Source organism: Microchirus variegatus (genome assembly GCF_963457635.1).
Source record: "Microchirus variegatus genome assembly, chromosome: 9".
NCBI classification, from domain to species: Eukaryota; Metazoa; Chordata; class Actinopteri; order Pleuronectiformes; family Soleidae; genus Microchirus; species Microchirus variegatus.
This window is the reverse complement of record NC_139810.1, coordinates 13,207,215-13,224,426: the sequence shown is the minus strand read 5'-3', so window position 1 is coordinate 13,224,426 and position 17,212 is coordinate 13,207,215. Positions and strand designations below refer to the sequence as shown.

General features: G+C 41.5%; 1 protein-coding gene across 1 annotated transcript; it reads right to left on the bottom strand.

The window, feature by feature from the left end:
* Positions 1 to 7,885: 7,885 nt before the first annotated feature.
* Positions 7,886 to 16,957, bottom strand: LOC310932393 (prickle-like protein 2; the record flags this gene model as incomplete). Its single annotated transcript, XM_083895707.1, has 8 exons — positions 7,886 to 8,838; positions 8,933 to 9,734; positions 9,825 to 9,979; positions 10,528 to 10,714; positions 11,637 to 11,840; positions 12,163 to 12,300; positions 12,398 to 12,511; positions 16,826 to 16,957. The coding sequence occupies 8 exons, from the start codon at positions 16,955 to 16,957 to the stop codon at positions 7,886 to 7,888; spliced, it is 2,685 nt and encodes an 894-aa protein (XP_083751833.1).
* Positions 16,958 to 17,212: the final 255 nt, after the last annotated feature.

Here is a 17,212-nt window from a genome sequence, read left to right as displayed (position 1 = left end):
TCGGGGAGTGCAGCAGTTCCCTGACCTCACTTTTGAATCCGCAAAACCTTTCGACAACTTTTCGCCTTTGATATGTCCAGTACAAATTGGTTTACGGGGTTTGCTCATTTACGTAGGATGCAAATCGCCAAAATGGACACCAACATTCAAAATGGCAGACTCCCTGTTGAGTTAAGGCCATGGTTACGGTCGCCTTTTTTGTTCATCTTGGTCAATAACATCTTCCCACCAAGTTTTGGGAAATTCGGTGGAACCCAATGTTGCCTCTGTTTTCACCTTAGGGGGTGCTATAGAGCCCTTGAGCGATGCACAGGTCTGGGAACTATGCCAACATTGCATTTTCGCCACACATGACCTCTGTGCAAAGTTTCAAGAGTTCGTATGCATGTAAACTCCCTCAAAAATGACCAGAAAGCCACGGATATGATAATAATCTAAAGGATAGCAATAGGTTCCATGCAAACATTTGTGCCAAAAGCCATTTCAGCCCATGCCATTCGTGGCTCAAGCCCTAATAACATGTCACAAGGATACATAGACCGCAATAATGATATTATCACGATACAGTGATCCTGCAATAACCAATATTAGGGGTGGTTCAGAATATCGTTGTCCTTCCTCACGCTATAAGCCATTAGATGCCCCTGCTATGGTCAGTATATGTATAGACTTTATGCACTTTGTCCTTTACGTTGTCCTCTATGTTGTGAATAGATTTGAACTTTTCATGGATGTTTTGTCTTCTCCAGTTGGACAGATCGTGTTTATCCTGATATTATCGTTATCGTGTACCACGTATCATATCGTGAGGTCCCCTGTTATTCCCAACCTGGATACTGCAAGACAATAATTTATCAATTTCTGACAAAATGATTTTCATGATACTTTGGATGTCATCATATGATTCGTAATCTGTTATAACCTTTCCTGATTTAAAGGCTGTTGCATTGACTATCATCATATTTCTCGTTTTTTGTGTGTTAACACACATACACACATATTTGTGTGTCTAACACACATACATGAAAATATTCTTCATTTAACATTAAAAAGCCAAAGAAATAAACAATGTATTGTCTGAAATAAAAGATAATAACTGTATTTTAAATCATAAACAGTAGAGAGTATTTACAGTGTATTGTCAATCTCCTTTGAGAAGCACACACATCTCAAAAAGAAAAAGAATCATCAGGGATGCACGATATTGGACCAACTTTTGCCAATATCCGATATACCGATATATGTCGGGGGTGCTTGCGTGTGAAATGAACATAATATTTTTCATGATATAAAACTGTTCTAGTCAATAGTCATATCGGGGGTTCTTGGCGTGTTTGCCCATATCCGATAATACATTTCAAAGCTCATGTCTGCCGATACTGATAATATCGTGCAGGTCTAGTGACTTTGACAGATCAGTCTTTAAAACCTCTAGGAGTACAAAACTCATCAGTGAGATCAGAGATACTCTCAGCTTTGCTGCCTTCAAAGCTCAGATGAAATCGTGGCTCCAAATTGTGATGCTTGGTTGTCACCGTTGTGTTTCATGTCTGTTGAGAATATGAGTTATCTTTTGATATGTATTTGACTGTTGACGTCTCCGGCAACTCCGGTTGTTCTCTGCTTCTTGCCTCTGGAAAACAGATGAAAGTTATCTTACAACCATCTCTGGTGCAGCCACAAAACTGCACACTGTGCCTATCAACAAAACTAATAAGTGAAGTAGAATAAACTGTTCAAATGTCTGTTCAGGAGTCATTTCAACCAAATGTAAAAAGTATTTCAATGTAGTGACAGCAACGACACATATTACCGTATCACTATTTTGTCCCACCACTAATAAGACTTTTCATCCCTGTAACACGCCTTACTCCTTTTCCTGTAGTTTGTCATAAAACCCTGGGGTGTGTGCGTGTGTGTGTGTGTGTACACGTGTGCCTTACAGATGTACTACCAGGAGTGTGAAATGTTTGTCGTCGTTACAAAGATGCTCATAGAAAAGGATCCGTCCCTGGAACGCCTCATTCAGTCCGCGCTGCAGGAGAACCTCCGAGACATCGGCAAACGCTGTGTGGAAGCCATGGAGAAGTTCATAGACGAATATGACTCGTTGCACTAATCCAACATATACGCTATATATGCATGTATGTACGTTTTTGTAAAAAAATTAATATAATTTTATATCTTTGCTCTGATCTGATCTGCTGCCTGGACGAACGCTTGGTTCACACCGGACTTGTGTCGTGTGTGTTGCTGCTGCATTCCATTATATTTTAATTTCGTGTTCACTTTCTGCATGTGTGAGTGTCTGTATTTGAGTTTCAGCCTAATGCAGGTAGACATACTGACAAGATGTTGATACTGACATTCTAACAGCAATATTGCATCAAACCTGACACCTGTGGCCAAAGTTTTAATGTCTAGGTTGAACCTGAATATGTGAATTCATTTTGAATTCATTAATTGTTTACGATGTCTCCCTCCACATGAGGAACATGAGACAAACAACCATTCACTCTCACATTAACACCTACGGTCAGTTTAGAGCATCCATTTAACTTCTGCATGTTTGGAGAAAAGTCATGCATGCAGAGGGAGATCATAATAACTCTGTGATTCGAAGCAGCAACCTGACAGCACAGTCATAAACATGTGGCGAGACGCAGCAGCGAGGCACGAGCCATGCGTTCAGTGTGAACCAGGTCTATTTCCACACGTGAACATTTTATACTGATTCTAGTTGATGGGAATGTGATGAATGTGATGAAAAAAATGCACTGGCTGTACTGCGTGAAATCATCGTTGTTTTAAATTATTTAATTTTGTACGCAGCATATTAAACCTTGTGATGCTAAAATATTCACTTTTTTTTTTGTGTGTTGAAATAGGTTAGAAAAATGTAGAGCACTGTATTACGAAGCAAGATTGGTCGCTCAGCAAGATATGATGAGTCTGAAGCCAGAGTTTTCCATGTCATGAAGGCGTCTCTTTTTTAATCTGGCTAGATCACCATGGCAACCTACCCTACCAACGTTATGTTCAGAGTTTCAGTTTGAAATTTACTATAAAAAGCTGCTGCACTTTCACTAATCAGTCTCTTTGGATATGGTTTTATCTTTATGTAATAGAACAGAGACCCAGGACTATGTAGGGGGGGCTTTGCTCTACCAACTGACCCATGCAATGTTTCACCATTTTTATGAGATTCCGTGGTTTGAGGTTGTGGTTAACCCCCCCCCCCCCCCCCCCCGACCATGGTCATCTCTTTTTTTTCATGTGCACTTTCTGAAACACTGCATCAAACTAAAATAATATCGTTGACTCCCCTTCTTCGGAGGAGCTGACTCTATGCTCGTCAGCCACAAGTAAACCGGCAACAAATGGGCCCAGAACAAATCTGAAATTTTAGTTTTTTACAGAAAATGCAAGTGGACATTTCAAAGAAGCCACTCAATGTTCCAAATCACAGTATTGGGGGGTCTTAAAACCATAAGCTTTGTATTTGAATTAACATGTTTGATCGCTGTGAATCGATTCCTAGTTTGGGTGTGGTGATACATCACAGAGGAAACATGGAAATATGCAGCCGAGGCTCCTTACTGCTACTGCTGCTTCGAGAAGCTGCGTGTGTTTTCACCGTTAAATGAAGATGGACAAGGAAAAACGCATGGCAGAAGAAATGAATCATAGCTGTTACAGTGCAAATCTTTCTCTGGGAAACCCCTGGGACATCTTCATAGAAGCCTTGGGGTCCCTAGACCTGCTTTTGATAACTGTTGTTCAAACTAGTTTATGTCCTGTGGGCTAACGGATATCAGATGTCACTGACAGCTAGACCAGGAGGGGGTTGTGCTATGTAAATGTGATGATTCTGTCTCTTGGCTCCCAGAAGGTGTAAATCTTTTGAGGCTAAAATTCTCCCTAAAGCAGTTTGAGGAGTGCCTACATTCAAATGGCCATATCTTCACTTCATTCCGAAAATATGTAACAACCCTTTTACCCCGAAACAAATTCAAGAATTTAGTGTGACCTACCCTTTACACGCTCTCTTAAACCAAGTAAAATATATCCTAATTGTTACTTAATGTTAAACCCGTGTTTGTCCTATTTCATGTCAACAAATATCTGCTGTGTGACAAAGGTCTATTACACCAGATTTATTCAAGACATGCTTGAGCATCACATACACATGTTGTATGAGTTAACCTCATTGACGGCCTGCTGATAATCTCATATATTATATAAGACCAACTTTCAGTCACATCATTCCAATCCAAATGCCAATTATCACAGGAATTGACATAAAAAGCAACGAAGCTGGCCGTGAACTAAGACTTGTGCATACTACTGTATGTGATTAATTTAATCAATCACAGAGCTGCTTTTGGCTGTTAACACTTCTAATAGTTTTCTGTCTCTAGAAGGTTAATAGCTTGAAGTAAATGGAACATGATATTGTGTGAAAAGAGGAAATCTGTGCATGTGAGAAGAAAACCTGTATTGTTAAGCAAGTTGATAACCACCATCCTGATCCTCATTATCTTTGACTTTGGCTTTAGGTTTGTGAAGTCAACTCACACACACACACTTCGTTGTGCGGCCCTCAGATTTCTTTCGATGCTTGATAGCTTGACAGATATTGACTTAGGACTCAGATACTGAGGTTATTCAGGAAGACAGAGTGACAGTCTGAGTAACCCTGATGATCTCATAGAGATAGAATAGAACGCCTCCATGACAAACTGGAGGCATGGAGACGAAGACAGAATGTGCTTTTCTGCTTTGCAGGAGCTGTTGTATTTCTGAGCTTGACTGCACTGAAACTAAAAGCTGGACTACCTTGGCTTCAGGTTTGCAGTTTAATTTCTCAGTATTCATCTGTATAGAAGTGATGCTAAACAGTAGGCAGAATTGTTTTTGACATTTCCTGATCAATAATCCTGCGATAACATTTCAGTTTGAGAGAGAACATCACTTGTGCAGAAGTGTTGTGAGAGAGCGAGGACTCATTGGCTGTTCCACTGCACCTACTTTGCCATCTGGTCCTTTCTGGTGCTGAAGAATCAAAGAAAACTTGAAAAATGGAAAGCAGAGTTTGTGTCTTTGTGTCAATCACACTGAGCGCCTCCTCTGTTTGATGTCGGTATGCAACGTCATCACGTTTGTTTGTAAGTTGTGTAATGCTAACTGGATTTTTGCTTACACTCCATGCACATTTTTTTTTAATTTCTGTGGGTTACAGGGAACAGGTAGTGAGGTGTTGTCTGTATCTACTCCTATCTACTGATTGGCCAACAAGGCTTTATTAGTATATCGCCACCTGTTGACTTGACAGTTAATCTAACAGTGTTAGGGTTTTAGTGTGAATGAAGATATTTCTTAAAACAGGCAACTTCAAACTGAGATTTTTCAGGGGCACACTTCATACACTATATGGACAAAAGTATTTGGCCACATCTGTGGTGTTGATTTCAGGTGTTTCAATCAGGCTTTGGTATCTGCCCCTTATCTCCAATGAAGCACAATCTTAATGCTCCAACATTCAAGACAAGACGTTTTCGACAATAAAGACATGGTTTGGTGAGTTTGGTGTGGTGAGTATAACTGGCCCACACAGAGCCCTGACCTCAACCCCATCAAGCACCTTTGGGATGAACTGGAACAGAGATTGTGAACCAGGCCTTCTTGTCCAACGTCAGTGCCTGACCTCATAAATGCTCTACAGAATGAATGGACACAAATTCCCATAGAAACACTTGAAAATATCAAGGAAAGTAGTCTAGAAACTGTTATGGCTGCAAAAAGGGGGACCAACTCCATGGTCCGGCATCCAAATATGTTTGTCCATATAGTATGTAGGACTATGAGAATCTTCCCAGATCAACAGAAAGTAATGGTACCTACCACAAAAAAGGCAGGAGTAGAGGAAATGGGATTGGCAATGAGCTAATAAGTCTGAAAAGATTTCTAAAATGCTGTGTTCTCGTTGTCATTTATGGGGTATTTAGTATTAAGTGATGGAAGACTGATGGGGGCTGAATGCTGGCTTACTGTGGGGTCTTAAATGGGACGCTTGATTTAACTGAGCCATTGTCCATGAAATTTCTGTGCTATGACAACTCAAAGTGGCTGCTTTCTGCGGTCCCTTTTGAATATAGTCAAAATGTGATTTTTGTCCACTAATGTGCATACAGACATGTTGAGCTGATCAATGGGAGATACCAGAGAGCCCCCAAAACCTTGAAATTAGTTAATATAAATAAATATTACAATAATAAAAGTTGATACGGTGGCACAGAGGCTGTCGCTGGTTTCCAATCCTGGCATGACCAACAACTTTTCTGTGTGTTGTTTGCATGTTATCCTTGTGCGCACATAGGTGGACAATCCAAAAGGGAAATTGGACACTCTGAATTGACCGTAGGCGTGACTGTGAGAGTGAATGGTTCTTCATCTCTATACGTTTGCTGTGTGATGGAGTGGTGACACGTCCAAAATGCACCTTGCCTTTCACCCCATGTCAGCTGGGATTCCCCCCCACACACGATCCTCATGTGGAGGATAAAGCGGTTGAAAATGAGTATGAGACATCAATCATATTTCACACATTTGGAGTAAAACATTCAACGCATAATATGTGTTATATTGCAAACTGTTCAATGTGTAAGCCTTTTATCAATGTATGTTTGGTTCTGTTGCGATTGGAGTTGAAGTTATTGCCTGCAGCCTTAGGTCCAACACACCTTGTTCATTGAAGTACTCTTTATTTTCAGTATGAGACAACAACAACAAATCAACATGCAAGTCTCCCTATCTCTACATCATGTTATACAAATAATGATTCTTTTAGTTACAAAATATATATATAATATTTAAGACCATATGTACATCATATTTACACCACTACATCCATCACATTATTACGTTTATTACTATATATACATTTAACAGGTATTATTCTTTAATATTATTATAATTATTATTTGCATTATTATTATTATTATTGTTAGCATTATTATTTATTCCATTACTCTTAAGTGCCTACAGGGAACTCTCAAAAAACAAAGCATGGTGCAGAAGAGAAAACGGGACCATACCTGACGTTACTGTGCCTGAATGGTCAAGGAGCAGAGGCTGCCCGGCGCTCTGTCCTTGGTAAAGCATGGAGAGCTGGCTATGTAGAGCACAAGGTTCAACAGACTATTTGTACAATGTGATAACAGGGCTAGCGAGCCAACACTATATACCAGCAGCATTTCGATTCCACTGAGGTGAACAATGACACACAGCTTGGAATCTAGTACGTAGCTTTCACTGTCCCAACACAATTTCCGGTTTGTCCACATAGAATAAGTTTCACTGCCCAGGGCTCGAGTCACTGAGCAGTGACATGAACAGTCAGATCACCGCTGATGGACCAGTGTTTTTTTCCCTTTTCAAACTGTAACGGATTTGTTCAGTCTCTCCGTAACATGGATACATGCACACACACATACACACGCACACACAAACACACATACGTCATGTTATTTACCCTGACCACAGTATATTTAGCCGTCAAATCATCAGCGCTTCCTGGTGCTGTCGGTGGAGCTGATCTCCATCAGTGTAAACATTTCTGTTGTGTAATCCGGCTGAGCTTCCTCCTATGATTAGATCATTCTGTGTAGGTGTACACAAACGCTACACAGTGTAGAGTTGTGTAAGCACATAAAATAGGCCTTTTTCTCTCTTCAACCCCAACTCACACAAACGCACATGGACACATATGGACACACACGGACACACACACAGTCAATTGTCTCACTCTCACCTTCCCACTCCCTCTGTTCCTCCTTTCTGTTGCTTTAGCTCTCTCCCTGTCATCTCTCTCTCTTCTCTACATCTAGGAAATTATGCAGTTTTTGCTCTTCCTCCTCTGGCGAGTGTGCAGCTGGCCATGAATCGGTCCATGCAGTGGTGCGTGATGGCCACCCATCCCAGAGGGGCTGTAGCGATGGCGCAGCTCCTCATTATTGATGTAGCACAGCTGCACAGGCCGAGGGATTGGTTCACCCAGGAAATAACTCTCATCTGCCTCTGACTCGGAGGAAGAGGAGCAGCTGGAACACCAGGGGTCGGCAGCCTCCATGTACCTGTCGCTCCAGCGTGGCCCACCCAGACCCACAGGTTGCCAGCCAGCATTCTGCAGGGTGAGATCAGAGGTGGTGCGGGGGCAGGGTCGGTGAGGCTGCTGCCTGTACCCACCTGGCTCCAGACCAAACAACTCCCTAGCAGCGTGACCGGCGGGGAATCGGTCATAATCCTCCTGAACGCGGCGGTAGGGCAGCTCCACCACTTCAGCAGGTCTGTCTGCCACCAGATGCAGAGCGTTATCGGAGCGGGAACGCCGAGAACGTTTGTGGTGCCGGCCACTGCGGTGCTGTCCATTACCGTGGCTTCCACGATGGTGTTTGCGGGGCCTTGGTTGTGGCTGTGGTTGCTGTGACACAGATTCCTGTGCATTTATGTGTCGACGAGGCATTCTGTCGCTCATGGGAGCCATCCTCAGATTTCCGCTGCTGTCCATCACACCGACATGACCTTTGCCATCAAAGCCCAATTGCTGAGGGCCATCCCAGTACTGCAGTGGGTAGCCGACTCTCAGTGGACCATACGCGTTGTTGTTGTAGGGACGGGAAGAGGACAGTGACTCTGTGCTGTGGAACTGGACTGAGGAACTGAGAGTCCCCATGTTGCTCTTTTCAGACACATTCACTCCAGAGTCCTTGCTTAGATCAGGCATAGAGAACCTTGACAAATGCTCCTGGCGCTTGCTGACCCCATCCAGAGAGTTACCTGCTGTGAGAGGCACAAATGTCATGTCATATTTTCAGATGATTTGCCATCATATCATATTGTATCATGCTATTTTATTTAAATATCACTGTACCTGTAGCATTTGAAATTGTGATGGAGTCCATGGAGCCATGAGGAGTCTGCTCTAGAGGTGTGAGGGGCTCATTGAAGCTCATGGCATTGATGGGGTTCCTCCTGGTGAGAGGGGGTCTGCCATTTCTCTGGAATCCATGAAGGCTGATGCTCCTTTTGTCAGAGAAGCCTTGGTTCTGGCTTGACATTTCATTGAAGCTCATCTGGGTGCGTAGTTTGTTGGGCCTGAACTCATCCTGGCTGTGATGCATCCAGTTTTCATTAAAGGAGTGGCCCCTCAGAGCAGCCATAGGTGTCCTCTTGGGATTGCCTTGTTCCTTTCCCCAGGAATCAGGTCTCTTGCCTGAGTTGGTGGGATTCTGGGTTGGGGGATGGGCATTTGCATTGGGATTGTAGCCCTGCCTTGGATTACACTGACCCAGCAAATGTATGGGTGCAGGGGTAGGGGAGGGTTCTCGCTGAGGGCCCTCATAAGATGCAGGGATATAGGGCTCATCCCGGCTCATCCATACCTGGTTAAGGCTTGGGGCACGACTTGGAGTGCGACTGGGTGTGCGATTAGGCGTCCTGCTTGGAGTCTGGCTAGATGAGACGCTTAGAAGGTCCATCTGAACAGACAGCGGATCGATTTCAGCAGACAGTCGGTCAGGCATGGGTGGAGGAGCTGGTTGGCGGACATCAGCAGTCCGTCGCTCCTGCTCTGCATTCCTACGCTCCTTTTTCCCAATCTTGGTGCTGTGGCGGGATTCACGGGAACGGGCGCTTTGAAAGGCTGAGTCTGAAGAGTCAGACTCGTCTGGATCCTAATTGAGTCAAATGAGACAGATATAACAGCTGTTTAGCTGCTAACATGAACAATATGTGGGTTGAATATATCTTTTCTGTCCACTCACCTGTCCAGCACTGCAGGACCGTGAGCAAAAGATCTGCCCCTGTTTCGGCAGAAAGGGGCGACCCAGCAGTGAGCGCTTGCAATGGGCACAGCAAAAACATTCCTCAGTTGCGTGCCAATGCTGCCCATCATAGGTCATCTGACCTTGGTCGATTCCTTTCACAAGAAACAAATTCCATAAATTTGTTAGATACCAGAAACCAGTTTATTTTATCTGTGAATAAAGAAGGAGTCCAGTTTTAACTAGATAAAAATGGTAATGTGATGGCATCTGTAATACAACTGTTGATTCTGCAAAGTCTGTGCTGCCTGAGGGTTAAGCTCATTTTGCTTGTGAGTACTTGAAAGAAGAAGAGACATTTATGATTTTGTGCCCATACATGATCACTTGATCTGTAAGATACATTTCAACAGCTCGGGAAAGCAATCATCTTTCACTGATCCCATCTGGATTCAACATGGGAACATCCTCTGAAACGCACTCTTTCACTGTTACTAAAGCTTGGAAAGATAATAACCATCCATATCTCACTGCACAGACTCCACCTCCTCACAGCTGTGGCACTCAGAGCTAATGGCATCCACACTTAGAATTAAATGCTGTTTGAGGTTTTCTTTTGATGTTGTGTTTTGTTAACAGTTCATATATGTTAAAGGACTCAAAAGCAGCGATAAAAGAAATGGAAACAGGAAACGTGCTGTACCTATGTGCTCCCCACAAGCATCACAGTACTCTGCGTACAGGGACTCAAAGCAGTTGCAGCAGTGCGGTCGTCCATCCTTCATGATGTAGCGCTGGCCACCGAGGGTGGTCTCACACTCATAGCAACAGAAGTGCCTCATGTGCCAGTGCCTGCCTTCTGCCTCAGTGCATTCATCAGCAAAGATTATCTGCGTGACCCAGACGATACACAGACATTATACAACACAATTTCATAAAGTAGCATGGAGGTCATGCATTAATGTAGAGTAATACTTTATAATAATGGCTGCCAGCTGAGACAAAAAGAAAAAAAAAATCGTATGAACAGAATGCTTGCCTAATATAATCTTCGTTTTTGATGTCTTAAGAATATGTTTGCCTGCTCACTCTTCCATGCTTGGGAAATGGCAGTTGCTTGTCTACGTCTCCCCAACCTAACAACTGAACAAAATATCCTGTGTATTCTATATGAAGTTGTTAAAATGACCTAGTTTATTAATGACTCAGGCTGTTAATTACAGGGTCTCTGCAGGTTTCAACAAGTCAAATTTAAGACTTTGTAAGACTTTTTTGAGACCATAATGAATACAATTTAAGACCCATTTTCAAATCCATACTGGCAAAAAAGTACAAAAGACATGAAGGAAAATTGGAGCCACAAATTGTTGAACTTGCAATTCGGCTTAGCTTTGGGCTTTTATTAAGTTTTCTCCGCTGCTATGCTAAGCTGTATCACACCGCGGCGCGCACAGCACACTAGCTAGTGGTGCTCGATAAATTCTCACCGGGCAGCACAGGTGGCCTACTCTAGTTCCGTGTTGTAGTTATGTTATCGCATCTTCAAAAATAGAAACATTTCAAAGCGAGACTGAAGTTTCTGCATGTTTTAAATAAAGGTAACATTAATAGATTTTTAAGACCTTTCAAAATTGTATTTAAGACCTATTTATGATATTTTAGGATACCCTGAATTATGTTTTAATCTCATATCCACAAAACAGTCTTTGTCTGACATGGAAAGAGTACTGAGACACTTTTCTCTCCAGACTAGTTTCATCCACAGCCAAGTCATTTACAACCCTGAAGGGCCCCACGCCCAGTCAGACACACCTCATCACAGGCACAGCAGCGGGGTTTTAGCCTCTCGGCGTGATGCCGGCCACAGAAGAGCTTGCCATCCTGGTGGAAGTAGATGAGATCCACCAACAGCTCCTCACACATGCTGCAGACAAAGCAATGAGGGTGCCAGCATTTTCCATGACCGGCCCTCGGAGCGAAGACCACAATGTCACCACCGTTTATTTGACCACCGCACTGTAGAAGAAGAGACGAGTCAGGGGGAAATGAAAAGAAAATAAACGAAGGGAGAGAACAGAAAAGGAAAATTGAGGGAAAAGGAAAAGAGGATAGAAAAGCAAAGTTGGGGTACGACTGAGCAGCTACTACTTGAAATTACTCTTCAAGATTGAAATGTCTCCTGCTTAATATCTCTGTAATTTATCTGATGAAACATCGGGAAAAAAAGAGAATATAATTTTAAAAAGGGTTGAATTATTCAGATCGAACAAAAAAATAAATGAAAATGTCTTTATGGCAGAAAGTAGCTTTTAACAGCATTGCCCTTCCATGTCCCTACCTTATCACAGATTGCTCCATTGATGGTGAGTGGGAAAGGACGGACGTTGCCTCGTCCCAAATTGTCTTTCTTCCTTTGGTTGCTGAAGAGCTTCAGCTCTCGTTTCTCCTCTTCTTCCAGGCCGCTACAGTAACGCACCTAAAAAAAAAAAAAATACACAGTTCATTATCATGAAAATGATGTGACATCAAAAGTGGGAAAATGTTCATGTATAAATGTGCAATTTACTGAATACCTCATTGTCATGTGGTGGCAACTGGTGAAGCAGCTGTTTGATGCGATATTTCTCTCCAGGGCTGTTAATATATGGCACCTTCTCTTCTGGTAAGGAGTTATAATACTGATGGACCTGAAACACACAAACGCATGGTTGTGATGAAGCCTTGGATTTAAAGTAAATATCACATTATTCTTTTAATATGCTATTTTAGCTTTGAAATAACAATATATGCAATCTAAAAGTAAAAAGTGTGTAAATATCTGCATTATAGGAACATGTAAAATTCAATAATCTAGCCAATAATAACAGAAATGTTTCTCCTCCACTCACAACCTCCCATAACCAAGCACATTGGGGAACTACGGTGGCCTGCACATAATTTATCTTTGTTTTCATGTTGCCATTCCTTTTTGGGCTGCAGTGGTTGCACAAGAGAGCTGATTCTAAGGCTATAAAAAACAATTGACTTATCATTTTAAAGTGATACACATCAATACAAACACACTTATGTGCAGCAAATTATATATGTGCCAATAATAATAATACTGGACCTTTAACTCATGCAGATACTGAGCAACATTGTTATTCATGAACATTATTGGACTCATCATTAGATCATTAGAGGTAAAAATATGGATTATAGTTAAATGTAACGATATTATGAAGAAGTATAAACTATGAACGCCACAGACACATCCTAATTACCGTGTGTTCACTTAATCCACCTTTCTTTATGGTGACAAATCTACATCTAAATGAAGCTGACACTGAATGAGGATTTAATGCTCTCTCCATCATCCCTGCCTTGAGAAAACACTCTCCAGACCTGAAGGGATGAGGCTCAATGAGCTCCGTGCTGCTGCTGCTGCACCACCAGACACAACCTTGAAACAGAGTCAGCTTATTTAAAATTTTCATCAGCTAATATTGTCATAGCTTAAAGGAAATTGCAGCTCCAGATACTGGCACTGTGATTAGAATTCATGATGCGGCAGGACTTGCCATCTGTGGCCTGAATCCACTCCCTTTTTTTGTATTTGCATGTTAACGTGTGGAATGGAATTGACGAACACTCAGACAACGGAGAGCAATCTCATCGCTTGTCTTGGACTTTCAGCGAAACCATGTTTAGTCCTCGCTGCAGAGTAAAGACCTGTTTTGCTTAAGTTGTTGTGATCCAATTTACATAATCAGTGGGCCAGCGAGGGAGACGATAAGGAGTTGCATCTCTGAGAGCTGCCACTCAGATGCTCTGTATCATACACACTTAAATCTTTTAACATGTGGAGGGTAACATTCTGTAGTCCAGGGGATTTCTGGTCAGATACCTTTTTTACAACATTTCCCCTTTAAAGGTGGGTTGAAAGTGAAACCTTCAACCAAAAACAACCAACATGTTTGTTGACACTTTTTTCAGCGTCAATCTGCATACGCAATCCTGATCATTGGTCTGACTGGTTGCAGGTCTATCCAATTGCATACAGAGGCTTTTTGAATCAACATCCGTTGGCCAGTCCTCTTGTAAGTGGGACGTGACCGCTACCCTTTGCAGACATAAATGAGATTGAGACGCATTAGTCAGGCTACTTTAAAGAGGTTATGTAAGAAATGTATTGTATTTCCTCCTCTGATAACAATGGTGCAGCCAGTAGAGTCACTATTTTCAATTTTCGTTTGGTCTTTTGTCATCACCCACCCAGCAACACAGCTTGGAGAATTTTTGCCAGCAGTTACCAGTGAAATGCCAAGCGTTACCAAACCTAACGCCTCACCATCCTTCCTAAAAACATCACAGACACCTGTTTCATTAATAATAAAACTATTTTTTTTTTGAGACGTTGTTTTTTTTCATGTGTTGTTTTTGTATTTTCAACTGTAGTTTATTGTTTTATTGTATGTTTTATTGTTTGTTCTGAGGTCTATTAGGTCACAAGTTTTTATCTTGTATTTATCTCTGATGTACAGCACTTTTTATGGTTTCAGCTGTGCTTTATAAATAAAGCTGAATTGGATTGGTTAGTATATGGAAAATCTGTTGTTTTGGACAAAAACACAACTGGCATTTAAAGGTGCCATATGTAAGAATGTGGCCAAAAACGGTTACTACATTTAAATTCAAAATACTGAGGTCTTTTAGGTTTCGTTTTCTGACGTAACTGGCAACCCATGGTTGCGCGGCAGCTGAGACTCTACTGACTGCAATGATTGGTAGACGGCGGTAGGTGGCGCCACATGCCAAAACATGATTTCAAACCATAAACATGATTTGCAGTCTGCAAAAATGTGCAGATATTTCGGCTGTACTGTTGTTGTTGGTGAGTTCAGTTTATTATATGAACATTATTCCTGAGTCTCTGTGACATATGAGGAGGATTTTATGGCCAGTTGCTTTAGATTTATTACATAATGCACCTTTAAAGTTAAAATGCTAAAAAATAATTTATTTTTATATCATTTTCAAGTTTGATGATGCTAAAAAAAATCAATCAATTGAAATATTTTATTGTGTTTCAGAACAATATTTTAGCCCTTAATGTGTTGCATGAGGGTTAAATAAATGTACTTGATTACATTTCAAATCTAATTATGATTATGAATTATTATTATGTAGTGGACAGAGACGGGCAGAAGTGACCGACTGTCAGGGACACCACAGTTAGGAACATTTTGTCAGAAACACTTCAACAACTCAGTGGTGACACACACTAAAACCCCATTGTCACAGCAGACGCAGTCAGAAGTGACTCTGCAGGGCTCTGACAGCTGAAAGAACCATGCTACATAAAAATGATGATTTTCTTGTAAAATGTGACTCACGATAATGGCATTGTGCAGAGAGAATGCAGTGGTGACAAGCTTAAAAATACATTACATTCAAATGCATTTAAAAAAAAGAAAGAAAAAGCAACAGCCAGTGACAATTGTTTGCACCTCCTGTTGGATGGGAGAAGCTGCAGCCTCTTTCAGCATCCTGTCAAGATGGCTGACTGCTGAAAATGACTGTTATCAGCCCGGCCTGTCATCTGTTCACAGAGCCCAAGGAGTCCCTCTGCATCAGAGTGCTGTTCTTACTAAATTAAGACACAAGTGTTTATAGCAAATGTAGCTGAATAGAATTGTGTTATAAAAAAAAAACAATGGACAGAAATAAAAAAAATGACGAGGAGCAGGTATCTCCCTCTTTATGTGCACAGTTGTTTTCACTGGCGTGATTGTTCGTGCAATTAAAAAGGTGTTTAAGCTGCAAATGAGTCCAGACAGGGGATTTCAAAGAACCTGCGCACACAAACATGATGGCACACATTTTAAATTAGATTCATGCAAACATTCACTCAGTCCAATCACTGGGTCCGTCCCTCTGGGTCTCCATTTCACAAGTATACAGTAACGTGCAGAACAAAATGGGGCTTTTATTTTACCCGGAGCTCATTAGAATTAGAAAATGGCAACATAAACATAATGAATAATACATCTAATTTTCTTTGAATATATCCCACAAACATTTCAAAATACACAATGCTAAACTCATGTAACAAACAAGATATTTATTCTCCTTTTATTTATTATTTCACGCCTGTAAGTTAAAGGTGCCATATGTAAGAATGTGGCCAAAAACGGTTACTACATTCAAATTCAAAATACCAAATACCTTTTAGGTTAGGTTTTCTGACGTATCTGGCAACCCGTGGTTGCTCGGCAGCTGAGACTCTACTGACTGCAATGATTGGTTGACAGCGGTAGGTGGCGCCACATGCCAAAACATGATTTCAAAACATAAACCTGATTTGCAGTCTGCAAAATATTTTTTTTAATGCGAATATTTCGGCTGTACTGTTGTTGTTGGTGAGCTCAGTTTGTTACATGAACATTATTCCTGAGTCTCTGTGACATATTAGGAGGATTTTATGGCCAGTTGCTTTAGATTTATTACATAATGCACCTTTAAGCTGTACTTATTTATCCACTGTGGAAAAATTTAAATTCACACAGCAAAAAACGATATAAAACTTAAAATCTGATACTGTCCTTCTTAGTCGTATTAGACTGACATCAATAATGGGAGACACTAACATGTGTGATATTGGTATCAGTAATGGAAAAGAAAAAGTGGTGTTGAATCAACTCTAATAAATACTAAAATTAACAATATAAGAAGGTTTGTGCATTTTTTAAACAAAGAATCATCATCAGTCTTGTTATTCCAGACAGCTAACACCATGAAGGACATTTAAACGACACATTTCTATTGTCTTTGTTTCAGATGAGTACATTTTTCCATCTCAGAACAATTAGCAAAATGCCAATAATACTTCAGTGTTCCAAACAATTAAATTCCACTGGATGATTCAGATTAATTACCTAAAGCCTGTTTGTGTCAGACCAAAAATAAACACAGGGCTAATGACGCACAATCATTGGCAGGAGTGTGAAGGTGTTGCGTACCTGCTCGGGACTGAGGCCGGGGGGAACCCAGGCGTATTCTTCCAGGGCACACCCAGAGTCGTCGTCAGAGGTAGAGTTCCTCTGGAAGTCGTACATCAGCTTGGTGATGGTCTTCTCCATCTCCAGAGACATGGCTGTCACAACATGCTCCTCTACACCAACCCGTTTTTCAGTGGACACAGGTATTCCTGTGGAGGTAAAAGAGCGGGGAAATTGAGAAGGAGATGAAACAAAAGAGCCATGTGCAATGCCGCTAATTTTCCCTCAGTGTCACATCCAGCTCCCACGCTTAAGGGCCTGTTTTAGCTTTAATGGGGGAACTAAATCGTCTTTTCTGAAAACGTAGGCTGCGAACGGGGAGAAATGAAGGGGGGTGTGGTCTAGCAG